The 17,525-nt window shown below is 42.0% G+C and overlaps 1 protein-coding gene across 1 annotated transcript; it reads left to right on the top strand.

Moving 5' to 3' along the window:
- The first annotated feature begins 1,374 nt into the window (after window positions 1–1,374).
- Window positions 1,375–2,966, top strand: LOC148854826 (LOB domain-containing protein 41-like). The gene is made up of 2 exons (XM_088985653.1): window positions 1,375–1,857; window positions 1,953–2,966. Exons 1-2 carry the CDS (start codon window positions 1,668–1,670, stop codon window positions 2,672–2,674), a joined length of 912 nt encoding a protein of 303 aa, XP_088841779.1. The 5' UTR covers window positions 1,375–1,667; the 3' UTR covers window positions 2,675–2,966.
- The last annotated feature ends 14,559 nt before the right edge of the window (window positions 2,967–17,525 follow it).

Below are 17,525 nucleotides of genomic sequence, written 5' to 3'. Positions count from 1 at the left end.
GGATAAAGAAAAGTGAGAGTTGCGAGAAACAAGGGCGGCATTTGGGCAGCAGGGGAAGGTAGAGAGAATTTTAATTTTCTTATTAGGATAAGCATGTTGCACCATCCCCAAGAAACCGCTGGCGACTCACATCGGGCGCCCACAGTCATGGGATTTTAATACTGGGAAAAACGAAAACAGTGGTTTTGGTACTTTGTGGCGTAAGCAACGATGGTTTTGTGTGGGGTGGTTTCTGGTACGAATTCCCGAAAACCAGGAGTGAAGGGGGAGTGTTTCTTCCACGATATGTGGCGATCGCCCGCTGTCTCAGACCTGGACGTTGTGACACGCGCTGCTCTCCCGATATTCATGGTTTTTGGACCCTCTTGCATGGGCCTCCTCTCTCTTTTTGCCCCTGCCCTACCCCCTTATTTACGACTACTAGTTAGTTGTCGAGCTTTTATTTACTGTTACTTTACCCCGCCTTAAAGTTACCAAAACAATTTTTTTTTTTGTTTTGTTTTGGGTTAGTTTGTTAAGGTAAAAGAAAATATGAACAGTAATCGCGCTATCTATTCATTAAGTATTAACAATTAACAAACAGTTCATTCCACACAAACAAATTAGGATAACAAACGGTTTCAATCAAAGCCTCCCATCCACCCAATCCGTATCAACCCACTGTTCTGTTGTGTATCCCAGAATTTTTGCTTGCTGGACCTGGACGACAAATGAATGAGCTGTGATGCAAAGATAATAAGTTGCTCAAATGTGTGTAATTCTGTAAGCGCTGACAACTTTAGATGGATGCCATGCTATGGATCCAAGTCCCAAGGGGCCGCCTAATGGAGTAAAGGCAGGGCTTTTCAAGGGGCCAAGAGGTAGAGTCGTGATGAAGTTCTCCCTCCTCCTTAACAGAAGGAGGACAGGACATCACACGACCAAAAGGACAGGCTGTGTCGACCTCCCAAATATGCAGTTTTAACCTACTACGTGGATATTCCACTTCCTCGTTCAATTTTTCAAATGAAAAGATTAATCAGGCTCCAATTTGAAGGTTGTATGCAAATTTCAAACCGGATAGGCTAGCAGGCCAGGCTAGGCTAGGGATAGGGAGAGTGAAAGTTTCGGATGAATTCCTTCTTGTTTGTTGGGGTAAAGAGTGAAAAAATAAAAAGCACCTCTGGCTATCCGTAAAAAGAAGTGGGGGGGGGGGGGGGGGCCCAGCACCGCAGCAGGGACAAAAGTTGACAACGACGGAGGGGCATTTTCAAGAGGGAGACGCATGCATCCAGTACTTTCGTCGAATAATAAAACCCCAAATTTTCCTAACCAAAAAAGAAAAAAAGAAAAGGGTATATTAATAAAACCGGATTGCTTCCCATCTCTACCGCTATTTAGGAAACCGCTGCGCTTTATTTCAAACCGCGGTCCCCCTTCCCAAACCATCGACTCACTTAAATACCCACCCCCACTTCTTTTCTTCTCACATTTGCATCTCTTTCTTCCCCCTGCAAAAAAGCAAACTCAGAACCACGCCAGCAAACCTCCCTTCTCTCTCCCTCATTTTTTCTCCGTAACGAAGCCTTTAGAGACCGACGCCTCCTATCGATCATTATCTGCAAACCAAGCGGGAGCAGCCAGCAGTAACAGCAAGCAATTTCTTGGTTAACAATAGAATAGTCAAGATGAGGATGAGCTGCAATGGATGCCGAGTCCTTCGCAAGGGTTGCAGCGAGAACTGCAGCATCAGGCCTTGTCTCCAATGGATCAAGAATCCGGAGTCCCAAGCCAATGCCACTGTTTTCCTCGCCAAGTTCTACGGCCGAGCCGGACTTATGAACCTCATTAATGCCGGCCCCGAACATCTTCGTCCTGGTAACCACCCTTTCCCTCCTTTCTGTCTCTTTAGTGAGTCTTGATCCTCCGTTTTGTTTAATTTGCTAAACTTGTGTTTTATTTTCTGATTACAGCGATATTCAGGTCTCTCCTGTACGAGGCTTGTGGAAGGATTGTGAACCCGATTTATGGATCAGTCGGGTTGCTCTGGTCCGGAAATTGGCAGCTTTGCCAGTCGGCCGTGGAAGCCGTTCTTAAAGGAGCCCCGATCGTGCAAATCTCTTCTGAAGCGGCTGCCAGCCCTAGTCCCCCTATGAAAGCGTACGACATAAGACATGTCTCCAAGGATGAGAACTGGGCCGCTTCCCAAGACCTTCACAAGGTCAAAACAAGGAGCCGCTTCAAGCGTTCCGCTACGAAACCCAACAAGCCCAATCTCGTTTCTGCTGCCGAGCTCGTAGCAGAAACCCCTATCGCCGACGCTGCCCCTATTTGCAACCTTAGGTGGCGCAGGTGCTACCCGGATGGTTTCGAGATGGCAACGAGCCACGACTCGTCGACGAGTCATCACTCCGAGCACAACGGTGAAGGAGACAGTCGAGAGACCGATAGCATGTTCTCTGTTGAGACAGTGGAGCACTCATTTGTTGGCCGACCCGAGCACAAAGAACCCGACCCGAAAACCTCCGACAGTCAAACCGATGAAAGCGAGGTTGAGTTGGAGTTGACGCTGGGCTTCGAGCCGGTTTCACGCCATCGGAGCGTGAGTCCAGCAGCCAAGGACCGTAGTGAGATCTGCGGGTCAGGCGATGATGATACATGTAAAATGGAATTAAGTCTTGATTGCAAGTCATGAGTTAGCCGGTGATGTTCTTCGAGGGATGTTCAGTTTTGGCGGCTCAGATCATTCATTTCTCTTTGCCATCAAATAATTCCCTTTTTTTTTATCCTTCGGTCTTTTCTTGTATTTTTTTCTTTCTTCTTTGGTTGTATAAACTTGGGTTTACATAAGTATATATATATAGCGAGGGAGAGAGAGAGAGAGAGAAAGATAAGATGATTATATACTTTACTCTTGATAGTTGATTTACACAAGTCGAAGTGATGCTATCATCGTCAATGGATTTGAATGGTTTTGATCATGCAAATGATGGTGCGTGAATCCAATCTTTTCTCTCGTATTTTTGGCTCTCGTTTGTTCGCCATAGCATGCCCGACTACTTGTACTTTTGCTCAACGCAGTTTGCCGTTCTTTCGTGCCTCGTTATTTTGTGTTAACACAGCCATCTTGTTCGGTCAATCCGGTGTCCTGGTTGTCGCGGATCATTCCCGCTACGTAGAAGAAAGGAGGGAAAGAAGAGCGGAGCTAACAAGTAATATAAACAGGGGTAGAAAAAGCGAGTAGTATCTGAAGTTTGGAGCCGCGGAGGCTAGACGGTTAAGACGCACACTGCGAGATGACTGTGAAGGAACAGGTGGTGCACATGCAAAGCCAGAGGGACCCTCAAACCTCATGCATACATGCATTGCAACCTAAAATTTCGGAGTTGGGGCGGTATGAAGTTTGTTTTTTGGTGTATGGATGTATGGTGTATCCGGTATTCCCCAGTTTTTTCATAGCGTCCGTGGTTTCGATGAGACGATGATAGATGGCATGGATGGGAAGTGGGGACACACGTATTTGCAATGTAGGGCCTCCCTCCTGTGCTGTAATAAAATGGCATATTATACGGCCGCTGTTTTCGTATCATAGTCGAACCCTTTTTTATCGGCCCATCATAAATTTTGATAAATAACATCTTATTTGCTCTTTATTGATCAGTTATTTTTCTCATATCATATTTTTTCGTTTTATATAGTCGAACCCTATAAAAGATATGACATCGAAAAACAGCGGCTGGCTGGGTGCAGCGTATCAAGACGCTTAACAAATTGTCAGGAACCCACCCTTTGTTGTTCAGGATTTTAAGTCTAAAACCAGCGGCAATCTCACTCTTTTTTTACTGGTGGCACCCAATTGAGAAGTAGTATGGTTTTCATCGTGGGTGAGGGGTGAGGGGGACCTCCCTCTCTAGTCTCTACCTACACAGCCGCTGTCGTTATCTGCTTATCTAGAATTCTTGATAGACAATCGTTTTGGATTTATTTTGTTCTGATTGTGATCGATGTCTCTTCCATCTCTCTGACTGCCTTGACTGCTATTTGGTAGGTTTGGCCTTAATCATTTTGTTTGGACCTCCCGATTAACGGGCCAGAATCACTCTCTATTCCACCTGATTCAACTCAACTTTACCCCTAAACCTAAAATTGCCCTTCTTATCTCAATTCTTACAAAAGATTCCAAAACGTCCGAGACAAGGAAAAAGATAGGAATACTGGAATCCAATAAAGGAAAAGTGAGATATTTCTGCTCCCAAAAAGAAAATTAAATAACTTAACCCCATTCTGCTATAAATAGCCTTTTTTCCCCAGGAGGGTCCAAAGCAGTTTTGGAAGTAAAACGGGCAGAGGAAGTTTATTCATGCTCCTTTAAATCGCCAACCACAACCCTAGTTTGGTTGGTGAGAGGGCCACATCTTACTTAGATGGGCCTTAGGAGTAACCCCATGTATATGAAACCCAAATAGTTTGGGTTGTAGCAATGGTGAGTTGGCGATATATCATTATAATATGGTTAATATTAATATTAGTTATGGGTGCGTATTTTCGTGTGCGAATATATATATATATATATATATGGACAGATGATGGATGTTTCCATAAATAATACAAATAATACAAGTGGGCTCAATCTCACAAGAGTGTCAACATGAAAGAAAAGAATGAATTGGCATTTGTACTTGTATATTTCATACCACTTGCCCACCATGCTTAAACCATGGGACATATAACAGGGGGGTTGGGGGGCGCTGTATCAGTCGTGTCGTCTATCAGATGTTGGAGCAAGAAGCAATACAAGAACTATCTATCTTATATTCTTGAAAAATTAATTAACAAACATTCCCTTCTATCTATATTATGCCTGCCTAATTTCTTTCTCCAAAACGAATGATATATGGAATTGTAATTCATGATTATACACGTGAAGTAGATGTAAAATATAATCGAAGGGTAGGTAGGGTGGTCAATGGACCGTATATTGGTCCAATTCAGTCCACTCCAATATGAGCTTATTACAGATGGACTAGGTTCAATCCAATCCAATAGATATTTCGAAATGAACTGGCCCAACTCAATGTCTTATTAGACCATTCAACGTGTTTAAATTGGTTTTAATTCAGATGGTATCAGATCCAAAATTGGTTCATTGATACTCCTATTCTTTATCTTCTGTCAATGGACTGGAGATTAGTTCAGCCTGATCCAATTTAAGATAAATTTATTATAGATGAAGTAGGTCCAATCCAACCATTGAAGTGGTCCAATTCAATATGTTTCATTGGACCATACAACCCATTCAAATTGGTTTTGATTCGGATGGATACAACATAAGCTCGGTCCATTAACACCGCTAAGTGTATGAATTTTGGTCAACCCATGTCTCTTGGGCATCCGTTTGAGTCACTAAGCAAACAATGCACATGTTCTGCAACTAGGATTTCCATAGAAGCAGATGACTCTTTTAGTTGGCGGCCTATATGATTTAAGATTTAAGTGACAAATCATATGGGTCCATACAAGTTGACACCTTTACAGTTGTTGATGTTGTCACCTGTGCAACTGGTGGATAATATAGATCAAGACTAGAGCTAAAGCAAAGGACCCATAGTTTCCACATTCATCCAAAATAGATGCATCGGTTGAACTAGTTGGGAAAAGATTGTTATTTGTGAAAGAAAAGTAGAAAAGCTAAGAAATATAGAGTGATTTTTCTTTTATTGGTATCTTCCCAATCTCAAATATCAAGACAATCGATTCAACCTATATAGGTAGTCTTCTGGATAAGAAACGTCTGTTTTTAAACGCAGTGCGCCTTGACTTATCAGTTATGGACTAATTCAAGAGAGCTAAAGAGAAAAACCTTGTCATTTGGTCTGCTTTTAAGTGGTCGATGACTCAAGCCGAAGTGGAGAACTTTGGCTGTCGAGCTGAATCGAGCTGGGCAGGCAAGGTGGCGAACTGACTATAGTGTCGTGTTGCCTATGAGGTGCCGAGCTGACAGGTGGCAAGCTGCCTGTGAGGTGCTGGGCTAACCCGATGCCGAGCTTCCTGTGAGGTGCTGAGCTGCCTTGGTGTCAAGCTGCCTATGAAGTTCCGGGCTGACCAGGTGCCGAGCTACCTGTGAGGTGCCAAGCTGCCTGTGAGGTACCGGGCTGACCAGGTACCGAGTTGCCTGTGAGGTGTTGGGCTGCCTAGGTGTCGAGCTGGATTGATGAGATTCGTTGCTCTTTAGAAACCTGCAAGGAACCAAATGTCAAAGGACCCGAGGTGGCTAGCCCAACGAGGTCGCTCCGATGCTGAAGTCAATACTCGCATTGTACACTACGAGCTAAAAATCACAAAGTATGAGAGCTAGAATTTGCTTACTTGCTTACTTTCTTTCTTGCCATTGGGGTTGGTTCCTTTATAAAGGCATTGTTTGGCGTGGGCTTTACGCACCATATCCGAGATTTCTACGAGGTCGTCTAAGTGGTTCAAGATTCCCGGAGGTAACCGCCATGCACGTTGACCACCCTCTAAATCGTTCGGCACGTGGGCCAACTTCCAAGGATCATGGGAGTGTTAGGATATGCATGTTGAATTTGTCGGTGAGCATGTCTCATAGGTCGCCAGGTCGGCGCCTGTGCTAAGCCGCCAGGCCGCGTCTGGGCCAAGCCACCGAGTTGGACACCATCAACTTGGAAAGTTGTTGCCTGAGTGGTTCTGAGTGTCACATAGTTGTTCTGAGGTGCCACGTGCCACAATATTATAGGAGGGCCAAATCCACCCTCATAATTTGCTCCCCACTCCCGAGCTGAAAGTAACTCGACGAAGGGAATAAATTTCTACTATTGGCCTGGAATGAATAATTCGATGAGCTCGTAAGCGTCGATTCAAATCCTAGGCTCTGGGAGCGACTCGTAGTTCCCTCTTTGATTTTGCCCATGCCGAAGAAGCAACTAGGTCTTATGTGGTGAGGAGGTCATCCCTAGTTCGGTATTTTGACCCCTAGTCTTTAGGAGCGACTCGTACTCCACTCTCCTTGATCTTGCCCATGCCGAAGAGGCGACTGGGTCTTATGTGGTGTCAAAGTCTTTGCCAGTTCGGCACTTTAGCCCTTAGGCTTTGGGAGCGACTCATAGTCCACTCCCCTTGATCTTTGATTTTGCCCATAACGAAGAGGCGACTAGGTCTTATGTGGTGCCGAAGTCTTTGCCAGTTCAGCACTTTAAACCTTAGGATCTAGGAGCGACTTGTAGTCGACTCTCCTTGATCTTTGATTTTTCCCATGCCGAAGAGGCGACTAGGTCTTATGTGGTGCCGAAGTCTTTATCAGTTCAGCACTTTAGCCCTTAGGCTTTGGGAGCGACTTGTAGTCCACTCTCCTTGATCTTGCCCATGTCGAAGAGGTGATTGGGTCTTTTGTGAAGCCAAAGTCTTTTATCAGCTCGCCAATTTGTGCTTGGGCCAGGCCGCCAGGCCGCGCCTGGGCCAAGTTGCCAGCTTGCGCCAGGGCCAGGCTACCAGCTCGCGCTTGTGCTAGGCTACCAGGTCATGCTTGGGCGAGACTGCCAGGTCGACGCCTTAGAGCTACGACTGTGTTGCATCAGCCTCGTTAGTGACTTTGGTTACCCACTCCTACAAGAAGCTACTAGGAGCTCGATCTACAGGGGCAGCACTAATGACTTTAGGTCACCAGCTCACACGGAAGCCTTGGAAGGCTCGACCGGCAGGGGCGTCCATGCAGTCTGTTGGCCGCCTACTCCCGCGGAAGCAACGAAGAGCTCATCTTTGTAAAGGGTACCTCGTGAAGAGAATTGATGGGGCTTTATCTGAGTTGGAATAAAGTTGGTAGAGTTGCTTAGTCTGTTGGCCATTAACTTCCTGCATAGTCTTTGAGTTCATAAAAAATGGAAACTAGAAAGTGAGAGCTTTTAGTTTCTAAAAGGTGAGAACTTAGCTTTCTGGAAGAAGAGGACTTTACCTGCGACCCTGCTTCCAAGTGATTGATCACTCAGGCCGAAGTGGAGAACTTTGGCTGTCGAGCTGAATCGAGCTGGGCAGGCTAGGTGGCAAGCTGACTATAGTGTCGAGTTGCCTATGAGGTGTCGAGCTGACCAGGTGTTGAGCTGCCTGTGAGGTGTCGGGCTTCCTGTGAAGTGCCGAGTTGCCTGTAAGGTGCCAAGCTGACCAGGTACCGAGTTGCCTGTGAGGTGTCGGGCTGCCTAGGTGCCGAGCTGGATTGATGAGCTTCGTTGCTCTTTAGAAACCTGCAAGGAACCAAATGTTAGAGGACCCAGGGTGGCAAATCCGGCGAGGTTGCTCCAATGCTTAAGTCAGTACTCTCATAATAGACTGCAAGATAAAAATCACAAAGTATGAGAGCTAGAATTTGCTTACTTGCTTACTTTCTTTCTTGCCATTGGGGTTGGTGCCTTTATATAGGCATTGTTTGGTGTGGGCTTCATGCACCATATCCGAGATTTCTGCGAGGTCGTCTAAGTGGTTCGAGATTCTCGGAGGTAACCGCCATGCACGTTGACCACCCTTCGAATTGTTCGGCACGTGGGCCAAATTCCAAGGATCATGGGAGTGTTAGGATATGCATGCCAAATTTGTCGGTGAGCACGTCTCGCATGTCGCTAGGTCGGCACCTAAGCCAAGCCGCCAGCTCATGCCTGGGGTAGGCCGCCAAGCCGCGCCAGGCCGCGTCTGGGATAGTCCGCCAGGTTGCGCTGGGCCAGTCTGCCAAGTTGGCGTCTGTGCCAGGCCGCTTGGTTGGAGGCTACGCTAGACCGCATCTGGGCCAGGTTGCAAGGTCGCACTGCGCCAGGCCGCCATTTTGGACACCATCAACTTGGCAAGTTGTTGCCTGAGTGGTTCCGGGTGTCACTTAGTTGTTCTGAGGCGCCATGTGTCACAATATCATAGGAGGGCCAAATCTGTTTGTTTTTAAACGTAATGCGCCTTGAGTTATCAGTTATGGACCAATTCAAAAGAGCTAAAGAGAAAAGTCTTTCCTTTAAGTTGTGTTTGATTTGAAGGAAATAGTAGGAAAAGAAAGAAAAAGGCAGAGAAACTTTTACTATACAATCCTTGTATAGATTTTCCTGCCTTTACCTTTTTTTCCCTATCTTTTCTCAATTTTGAGAATGTGTTATAATGATACACTGAGACTGCTTTGTTTTCTGTTAATATAACACACGATCACGTTGAATTATCCCCATGGGGAGAAAACATACCTACGACTACCGTCGCAGAACAACTCAGCCACCCCAATGAAATGTAAACACGAAATAAAAATTCAACAGATATGATGCATTGAATTAATTATAAACACTAATCTGTTCTCATTTCACTGGAGGTCATTGAACTATTCTGCAACCAGGGTCGCAGGTAAAGCTATTGCTAGCCCACAACGGGTGCCAGGTGTAAGGTGGCCCGGTTCACAGGAAGCCACATCTTGGATGGAAGGAAGGGAATTCACATTGTCCCACAACATATTCCAGTCATGTATTGAAAATAATTTTCAATGATAAATACTAGAGATATTTCCATAGGAAGGAGCATGGTGTATTGATTTTAAGCCCGTGACAATGGAAGACCTTCAGCCTCTCTTTCTCTCTCTCTATTGTATAGCCATATAGCCATGAGAACTAGCTACCAAGTAAATTTCATTCTCTATTTAAAGAAAAAAAAAAGTTAATTCCACTCCCACCATGACTGGGGTCTGAATTAGTACGATGATAACTACAGCCTACAGGTCCAATTATATGCATTTAGTTGTTTGTAGAATGAATGATTTTCTTAAAAAATTAAACGCAATAGGAAAATGAATCACATTCCTAATTTTCATAGTGCGTCAACTAAGTTAAGTTAGAAAAAAATCTGAATATTAAAATTATGTATAAATATTTCAAGATACGAATCAAGAGAATTAATAATCTGTGTTTGAAGAATACTCGGAATTTCATTTTCTAATAGTTAGTATTCACTTTCCGAAAATTGTTCGTTTATATAGTTATCTTAATTACATGCAACCAAACAACATAAGAAAAAAAAAACAATTTTTGAGAAATTATATACTGTCCTTTATTTTGCATGCAATGAAACAGATCCGAACATGGTTTTTTTTTTGACAGCAAACATCTATGGTATGTAACCTTACAGGCTTAATCCCCCAAAACAATGGGCTAAAACTTCCCATTGTTTCTTTCTGATCCGTCTTAGTCAATTAGGGTGCAATTTGGGTCGGGTTGGATTGAACATTTGTTAAATTTTCGATGGATCCGAACCCTAACCCAATCCAAATTAGTTGAAGCCACATCTAAATCGGGTTGCAGCCCAACCCCAAGATGGAATAGCGCTTTGTTATTTACACTCCGGATCCAACCTGTTTTTACGCCCGAAACCAGAACCCCACACCCACACCAATCTCCACGGCAAGGTGGTTCGCCTTGAAAAACACCCAAGGTTGCCCACTTGCCCTAATGGGCAGTGGGGACCGTTGAAGTCTTGCTTGCAGAGTGGGGGGTCTCCCCAGAATTTCATTCCTCTTTCCTTATTTCTGGCTTATCAAACCTAGGTTAGGTAGTAGGGCGTTGGTCAAAGGATTCTGACCCATATAAAAAAAGATTAGGTCCCCAGTCAGTCAAAGTATTCTCCATCCTCCAGAGCCTCCACAACTGGTGGATTGATTCAACAGTGCAACAAAGAAAAAAAAGAAAGGAAGAAAAAGATATTCAATGAACCAGTGAAGCTGTAGGAAGGGAAGGGCACCTTCCAGTCCCAGTCAGTCTTGCATTAGGGCTCGCTTTTTGAGGTCCAATTATCTTATCTAACGCTCGTACTGACTCCCGATCGACCATGGTATTGGTAATTGCAACGAGCGGCCCACTATATACCTGTTCTTGGCCCAAATATTCAAACACATTCCAACACCCAACATCCAATACGCACTAAAATATACAGTGCTGCAGCTGTTTCTTTATTTTTCCATTTAGCAGAATGATAGAGAACGGTGGATGGATTGGTTCTTCCCACCGGCACCCAACCCTGGATTTTCTTCTTGTTACAATAAATTCCATAGACTACAGTTGGTTGTTTTGTTAAAGTCACACACAGATATATATAGAGAGAGAGAGAGAAAGTGTGTGTATGTGTGTGCAAAGGTGAGATTGGTGTCTTTCTAATTGTGAATCTTGCTTTTACTTAAGAGCACAAAATTAATTTGAATACAAACATTACACGTAATACTCATCTCTTCTTCCTGTTTAGGATAGTGGTGAAGAGATCATCCCTTCCATATTTAGCAAAATTTTAGTATTAATAGGAATTCTTCTGTCTCAGCTATTTCTTTTAAAATATTGATTAGGACATTCCCCACTTTTGGGTCTTTTTCTATTTGCCTGTTTTTTTATTGTTCTGAGTGGACCACTCAAGCCCAAATTGGTGCGCATTGGAGAACAGAATCTCCAAAATGGGCTTTTTTCTGAAATGGACCTAAAACAGGGAGCTGCTCGCCAGTTTGTCTTGCATATTCAGTGAACCGGGACCCACCATTTGATGGCCCCAACTCCCAAGTCCCAACTAAAGAGGAGAATGCTTGGCGATGTGATTTTTCGGAAAATTGAATATAACTTCCATCTACCGTCTAAATATGGGCAACAACAGTACACAATTGATTGAGAATGTTTCAATTTTCATGGTTTGACCCCATCTAAAGGTGGGCCGTGATCCTTTCGTTCTGGAACTAATGATAATAATGGACCATGCATCTTTACGTGTCTTATAAGCCTGATGTAAGGAAACCACTTGCTTCCTTTACAATTTTCCAATTTGTTGCTATTAATATGGCTTTTAGAAAACAAATTGCTCTCAACCTATGGGATGAAACTCCAACTAGTGGTCACCTAGAAATACAAAATTATGGACCGTAGTGTCACGGGTTACTCTTACGGCCGAAGAAATCCGTGCGGCATCGAGGCCAAGCCAAGGCAGTCCAGGATAAGTCTTATATGTGCTTAGGGCTCGGAGTTACTTGAGGATCATGACCTCAAGGTTCATAGCTGGGGCATTTTGCGGGCTCTTGCCGATCCATGGGAGGTGCCACTTACGTGCTAAAGGGGGATGGCCATGATGAGACGTGACTTCGCACCGATGTGAAGAGACTCCTATATGCCAATGATGTTGGGCACATGAGTGCCTATGATGATAGACAACTGTTGGGCTAGAACACACCCATGCGCTACGGGCAACAGGATAGCTCATTCAACTTAGGCAAGGGGCTGGCGAGGTGTAGTGACATGCATAAGCCAGACCCAATTGCCAAGCCTCCCTTCAATGAGCAGAGGCACAGTGCCGGTCCATGCACTGTCCCCATGAGTAGTGCCTCCCTTCCCATCCATGACTCGATTACCCGATTGCCAACCAATTTCGGACTGTTGTCCCCGCCTTAGTAGTGCCTCAGACAAGCTATAGAACAATGGCCCATGCATCATGAAACCAAGATGTAGGTGCACCGCCCACACCTTACCAAAATGAACAGCAACTGATGTCCGTGAGGAAGCATGCCACTCCCTCACTCAAATCACCACAATATGCCTTCCAAGAAATGGCCCATGCGTCTACCCTCGCATGAGCGCTACTTCGGGGTCATTGGAATGGGGACATGATGAATGGCCTCTTGTCAGGCCTGATATGAATGCTGCTTGCTTGAACTCGGGTGGAAGTGCCTAGGGACCGCACCCCACAATATGCTACTTGTTGAGATGACCGCTTCAACCATCTCTATGTGCAAACCGCTCTAATACCAACTGCAGCAGTAGTTGGCTAGCTCGCTCTGATACCAACTGTGGTAGCAGTTAGTTAGCTTGCTCTAATACCAATTATCACGGGGGTAGTCTTACAGCGGAAGAAACCTGTGCGGCGTCTAGGCCAAGGCAGGCTAGGATAAGCCTCATGTGTGCTTAGAGCTAGGAGTTGCCCAATGAGATGGCTCCACCAAGGTCAGTAGCACTAGATCATGACCTCAAGGCTTATGGTCGGGGCACTCTGGGGCTCTTGCCGGTCCATGGGATGCACCACTTATGCCAATGATGATTGGAAACCGCTAGGCCGAAACACACTTGTGCGCTATGGGCAATAGGATAGCTCATTCAACTTAGGCAAGGGGTTGGCAAGGTGTAGGGATATGCATAAACTAGATTTGATTGTCAAGCCTCCCTTCAATAAGCAGAGGTACAATGCCGGTCCATACACCATCCCCATGAACATGTGTGCGCCCATGAGGAACCCTAGTAGCCATGGTAGCCATTAACCAGGACCACCCTGCAAGGGATGTTGGTCTAAGAGTGCCAAGGTCAAGCTCCTAAGGAGGTCGACCACCCCTCCTCAAAGAGTACGTTAAACTTCTAGGGGTCTGCCTAAAGATGATATGAGATTTCCCAAAAATCTTATTGGCAAAAATGACAGTAATGTCCCTTAACATAAGCCTGCTAAGCATAGACAAGGCTAAGCCTGTGTCAAACCATGACAGTAAGGTCCACAAATGGCCAAATTTAGGGATGGACAAATTACTTTATCATCACCATGAGTAACAATACAAAATTACAAATCACCATCACCCCCATCATTATGATTCCTATTACTTGTTAATTTTGTTGAATGGCACGTACAAAGAGGAGAGAGGGAAACGGATGGGTAGAGTGAGAGCCCTTTGGGACAGCCAGCCCATTGAAGAAATTGAGTTCACGGGAATCGACAGATCCCCAGCTAATCTACTACAAACTTGATTAGCTACATCACATTTAATAAAAAGGTGGTCAATATTCTCAACTTCCCCACAAAGAACACAAGCTGAATCAATCCCAAAACCCCTAGTAATGAGATTTTTTTTTGTAGGAAGACTATTGTTTATAACATAAAAAAAAAGAAAAATTTTAATTTTTGGGGGAAGTATGAGATTCCAAAATTTTTTTTGATAATTAGAAGCAAGATAGTCACCACCATTAAAACGACACTCCTCCTCATAGGTCGATTTAACCGAGAAATTTCCATCAGGGGTGAGCTTCCAAACTCTTTTACTTCAAGATCCCCATGGGGAAATAAGATAGGTTTTATAAGTTGCCAAATTTGGTGAATGGCAAGCAAATTAATGAGATCCTCTTTCCATACTCTTCTTTCAAGGTCAATTATCCTACTTATAGTCATATCCAAATCAGTTAAATCACTTCTATTTCTTAATTTAATCAACAGGCATTTTCCAACCCATGAATCTAACCAGAAGTTCACACTCTTTCCATTACCAATACTCCACATTGAACCCCTTTTAATAAGATCTCTTGAACCCACAATACCTCTCCATGCCCGAGAAGAACTTTTCTTTTTATTTACATCTCATAAATTGTTGTTCTTAAGATATTTATTAGTCACAACCTTGACCCATAGATTATTATGACAACTTAAAATTTTCCACCCCAACTTAGCAAGTAGAGTTTTATTTAGCCATTTGATGTTCTTCACTCCTAATGCACCCCACATTTTGGGAGTACAAACCCTACTCCACTTAACAAGATAAATGGGGTTCGGCACCTTTTCTTTGACCAAAGGAAATCCCTTCAGTCTTTTTCTAAATCAGCAACAACAGTACTTGGAATTTTAAACAATTGCATTACAAATTGAGGCACCATCAAGGCTGAAGAGTTAATTAAAGTTAATCTCCCTGCAAGCAAGAGAGAATTCTTTTTCCAACCTGCAAGTTTGTTAGACATTTTCTCTTTCAAATACTTGAAAGTATCCTTTGATACTCTACCCTCAATAATGGGAGCTCCAAGATAAGTCTTATTCCTACTCTCAATCGGAATCTTAAGAATTCTAGCCATCACTTTCTGAAGTCTAAAGGGGATGTTTTTAGAAAAAGTTATGGCCGATTTAAGATAATTAGGAAGCTGGCCAAAAGCTTTAGCAAAGTTTTCCAAAATCTCCTTGATTTTGAGGCAAGTATTGATCAAGGCCTTCACAAAAATAATGCAATCATATGCAAACTAGAGTATTGGAATGGTCGGACCTCCCCTAGAGGCTTTACAACCCACATCATTCGTGCCACATATAACCTCCATATTAAGTTTACTTGAAAGGGTCTTAGCACAAAGGACAAAGATATAAGGGGAGAGGGGGTCTCCTTGCCGAATCCCCCTATTAGCTCTGATGGCTCAAGTGAGAGAGCCATTTATGAGAATTTGGAAGGAAACTGAACTAATGCATTCCATAACCCAATTAATCCATTTGTCATGAAACCCAAATTTAACAAGAACTTTTCTGATAAAATCTCATTCCAGCCTATCATAGGCCTTCTCCATGTCAACCTTGCAAGCAAGCATCCCCTACTTGTCTTTCTTCTTCTTCATAGTGTGCAACATCTCATGGGCAATAAGAATGTTATTTGTAATTTGCCTATTGGGGATGAAAACACTCTGGAATGGGGAAATAATGTCATCCAAGAACGGCTTAATTTTATTCACAAGAATTTTAGAAATGATCTTATAGATGACATTACACAAGTTAATAAGCCTAAAATCATTAACCCCCTCTGGGTTTTCACGCTTTGGAATAAGAATAATAAAAGTCCTATTTAAATTGACATTCATTTTCCCGGAATGAAAAAAAAGCTTTGACAGTTTTACTTACAGAGTCCCCAACAATATTCCAGTACTTTTTGAAAAAATAAATGTTAAGACCATCAGGCCCAAGGACCTTCATTTCCTTCATCGAAAGAAGGGTATTGTGGATCTCTTCAATCGTAACCTCTTTACAGAGATTATTGTACATATTTTCTGAAGCACAACAGTCTATATTTGAAATGAAACTGTCCACTTCCAAAGTGCCCTCAGAATTGAATCTCTTTTCAAAATTACTACAAAACAACTCTTTGATACCCTCAAAATCTTCAACCCAGATTCCATCATCATTTCTGATTTTTCCTAATTTTATTCTTATTTCTTTGAATTGTTGCAATGGTATGGAAGAATTTATTATTCTTATCTCCAAGCTTGAGCCAATCAAACTCTAGAATTTTGGGCCCAATAAATCCTGCCAAAGGTAATCATAAAAGAGTTTGGTAGAATATTTACCACTAGGAGCACCTAACCAAAGAAAATTTTCCTTGTCTAAGTTCTAAAGATATGAGTTTCTAAAATGAATTGAACTTTATCATAAGAAAATAGTTGGCATTTCACGGTCAAAGCATTATCCCCTCTAATTAAAGGACCAACAAGAGCTCTTTAAATGATTTATCCAAATAGCACGAATTGTATGAAAGTTTCTTTTATACACTTGTGTCAAAGGTTTTTCCATTACTTCAAGGGCTATCCACTTCAGCCTCTTTAAATTTTATATGATGAAGATAGTAATATACATCCAAATTATTTTACATTTTATATATATTTTTATATATATCTATATTAGAGATGTTCCAAATGTTTTCTACAAATGTTATGTATTTTTTGTGTTCTTATCTTTTTTTTATTTTTATTATTTAATAATAACATCATTCCCATTTAACCCAAATTGTTGACCTTACCCACTACCTATATATAAGGACAAAATTCATTTTTTTGTTCAATTTTGTTAAAAGCATTGGATATAGATCTAATAACATAATTTATTGGTGAGAAAATATCTTAAATATATCACTTAATGAGAGAGAATGAAAATTGGTTCCTAAAATACATGGACTCAATGAGAGGGATTTGAATGGGGTGAAAAATAATAGTTGAAATTATATTTTTTACTTACACAATTAAAAATGGACTAAATTAAAATTACATTTTTTATATTTCCATGTGTATAAAAATAATTCTTATTTATGTCACCTGTTTTTGTTTAATATGATGAATATACAATATTAGAGATGCACCTAGTTGTTTTTTTTTTTTTTTTGCAAAGTTTATGTATTTTCATTTTTTTAATTTTTTATTTAATTATGACATCAAATATTGACACATTTTACCTAAATATTGAACTATTGACCTGGACCAAATAGGAAATCAATTTCATTTTTTTGTTGGTTTTAAAATTTGTACTTCATTTGCATTGTTAATAAAAATAATTCTTGTTTATGACACTTATTGTTTCTTTAATATGATTAATATAAAACATTAGAGAAATGACCCATTTTTTCTTCATTTTTTATTTAACTATGACATCATGGATTCACCCAATTGGCCTACATGGTTGAATTGGCTTACCCACCACTTGGGTGGAATAATGGTTTTGTTTTTTTTTTTTTGATTAATTTGAAAAAAAAAGGATAAATTACTGAAACCTCCCCTAAGGTTTTTTACCTTTGCTGAAATTTCCCATGAAGTTTGGTAATTGCATTCACCTCCATTGAATTTTCTAATACAATTGCAAGTAGACCCCATGTGGTTACTATTGAGGCTAGATTTTGCATAAAAAAACAATATAAACTTTAAACAACTACAAAAGAAGTTCAAAATTGCAACTTTACTTTGAGTGATTCATATGAAGGGAAAATTTATAAAACAAACCAATTTCATAAAATATTG

The sequence above is a fragment of the Nelumbo lutea genome, chromosome 4, assembly GCF_056320005.1.
Source record: "Nelumbo lutea isolate HS-2025 chromosome 4, American lotus-T2T, whole genome shotgun sequence".
Lineage (NCBI taxonomy): Eukaryota > Viridiplantae > Streptophyta > Magnoliopsida > Proteales > Nelumbonaceae > Nelumbo > Nelumbo lutea.
The sequence above is the reverse complement of the archived record's forward strand: the minus strand, read 5'-3'. Positions and strand labels throughout refer to the sequence as shown.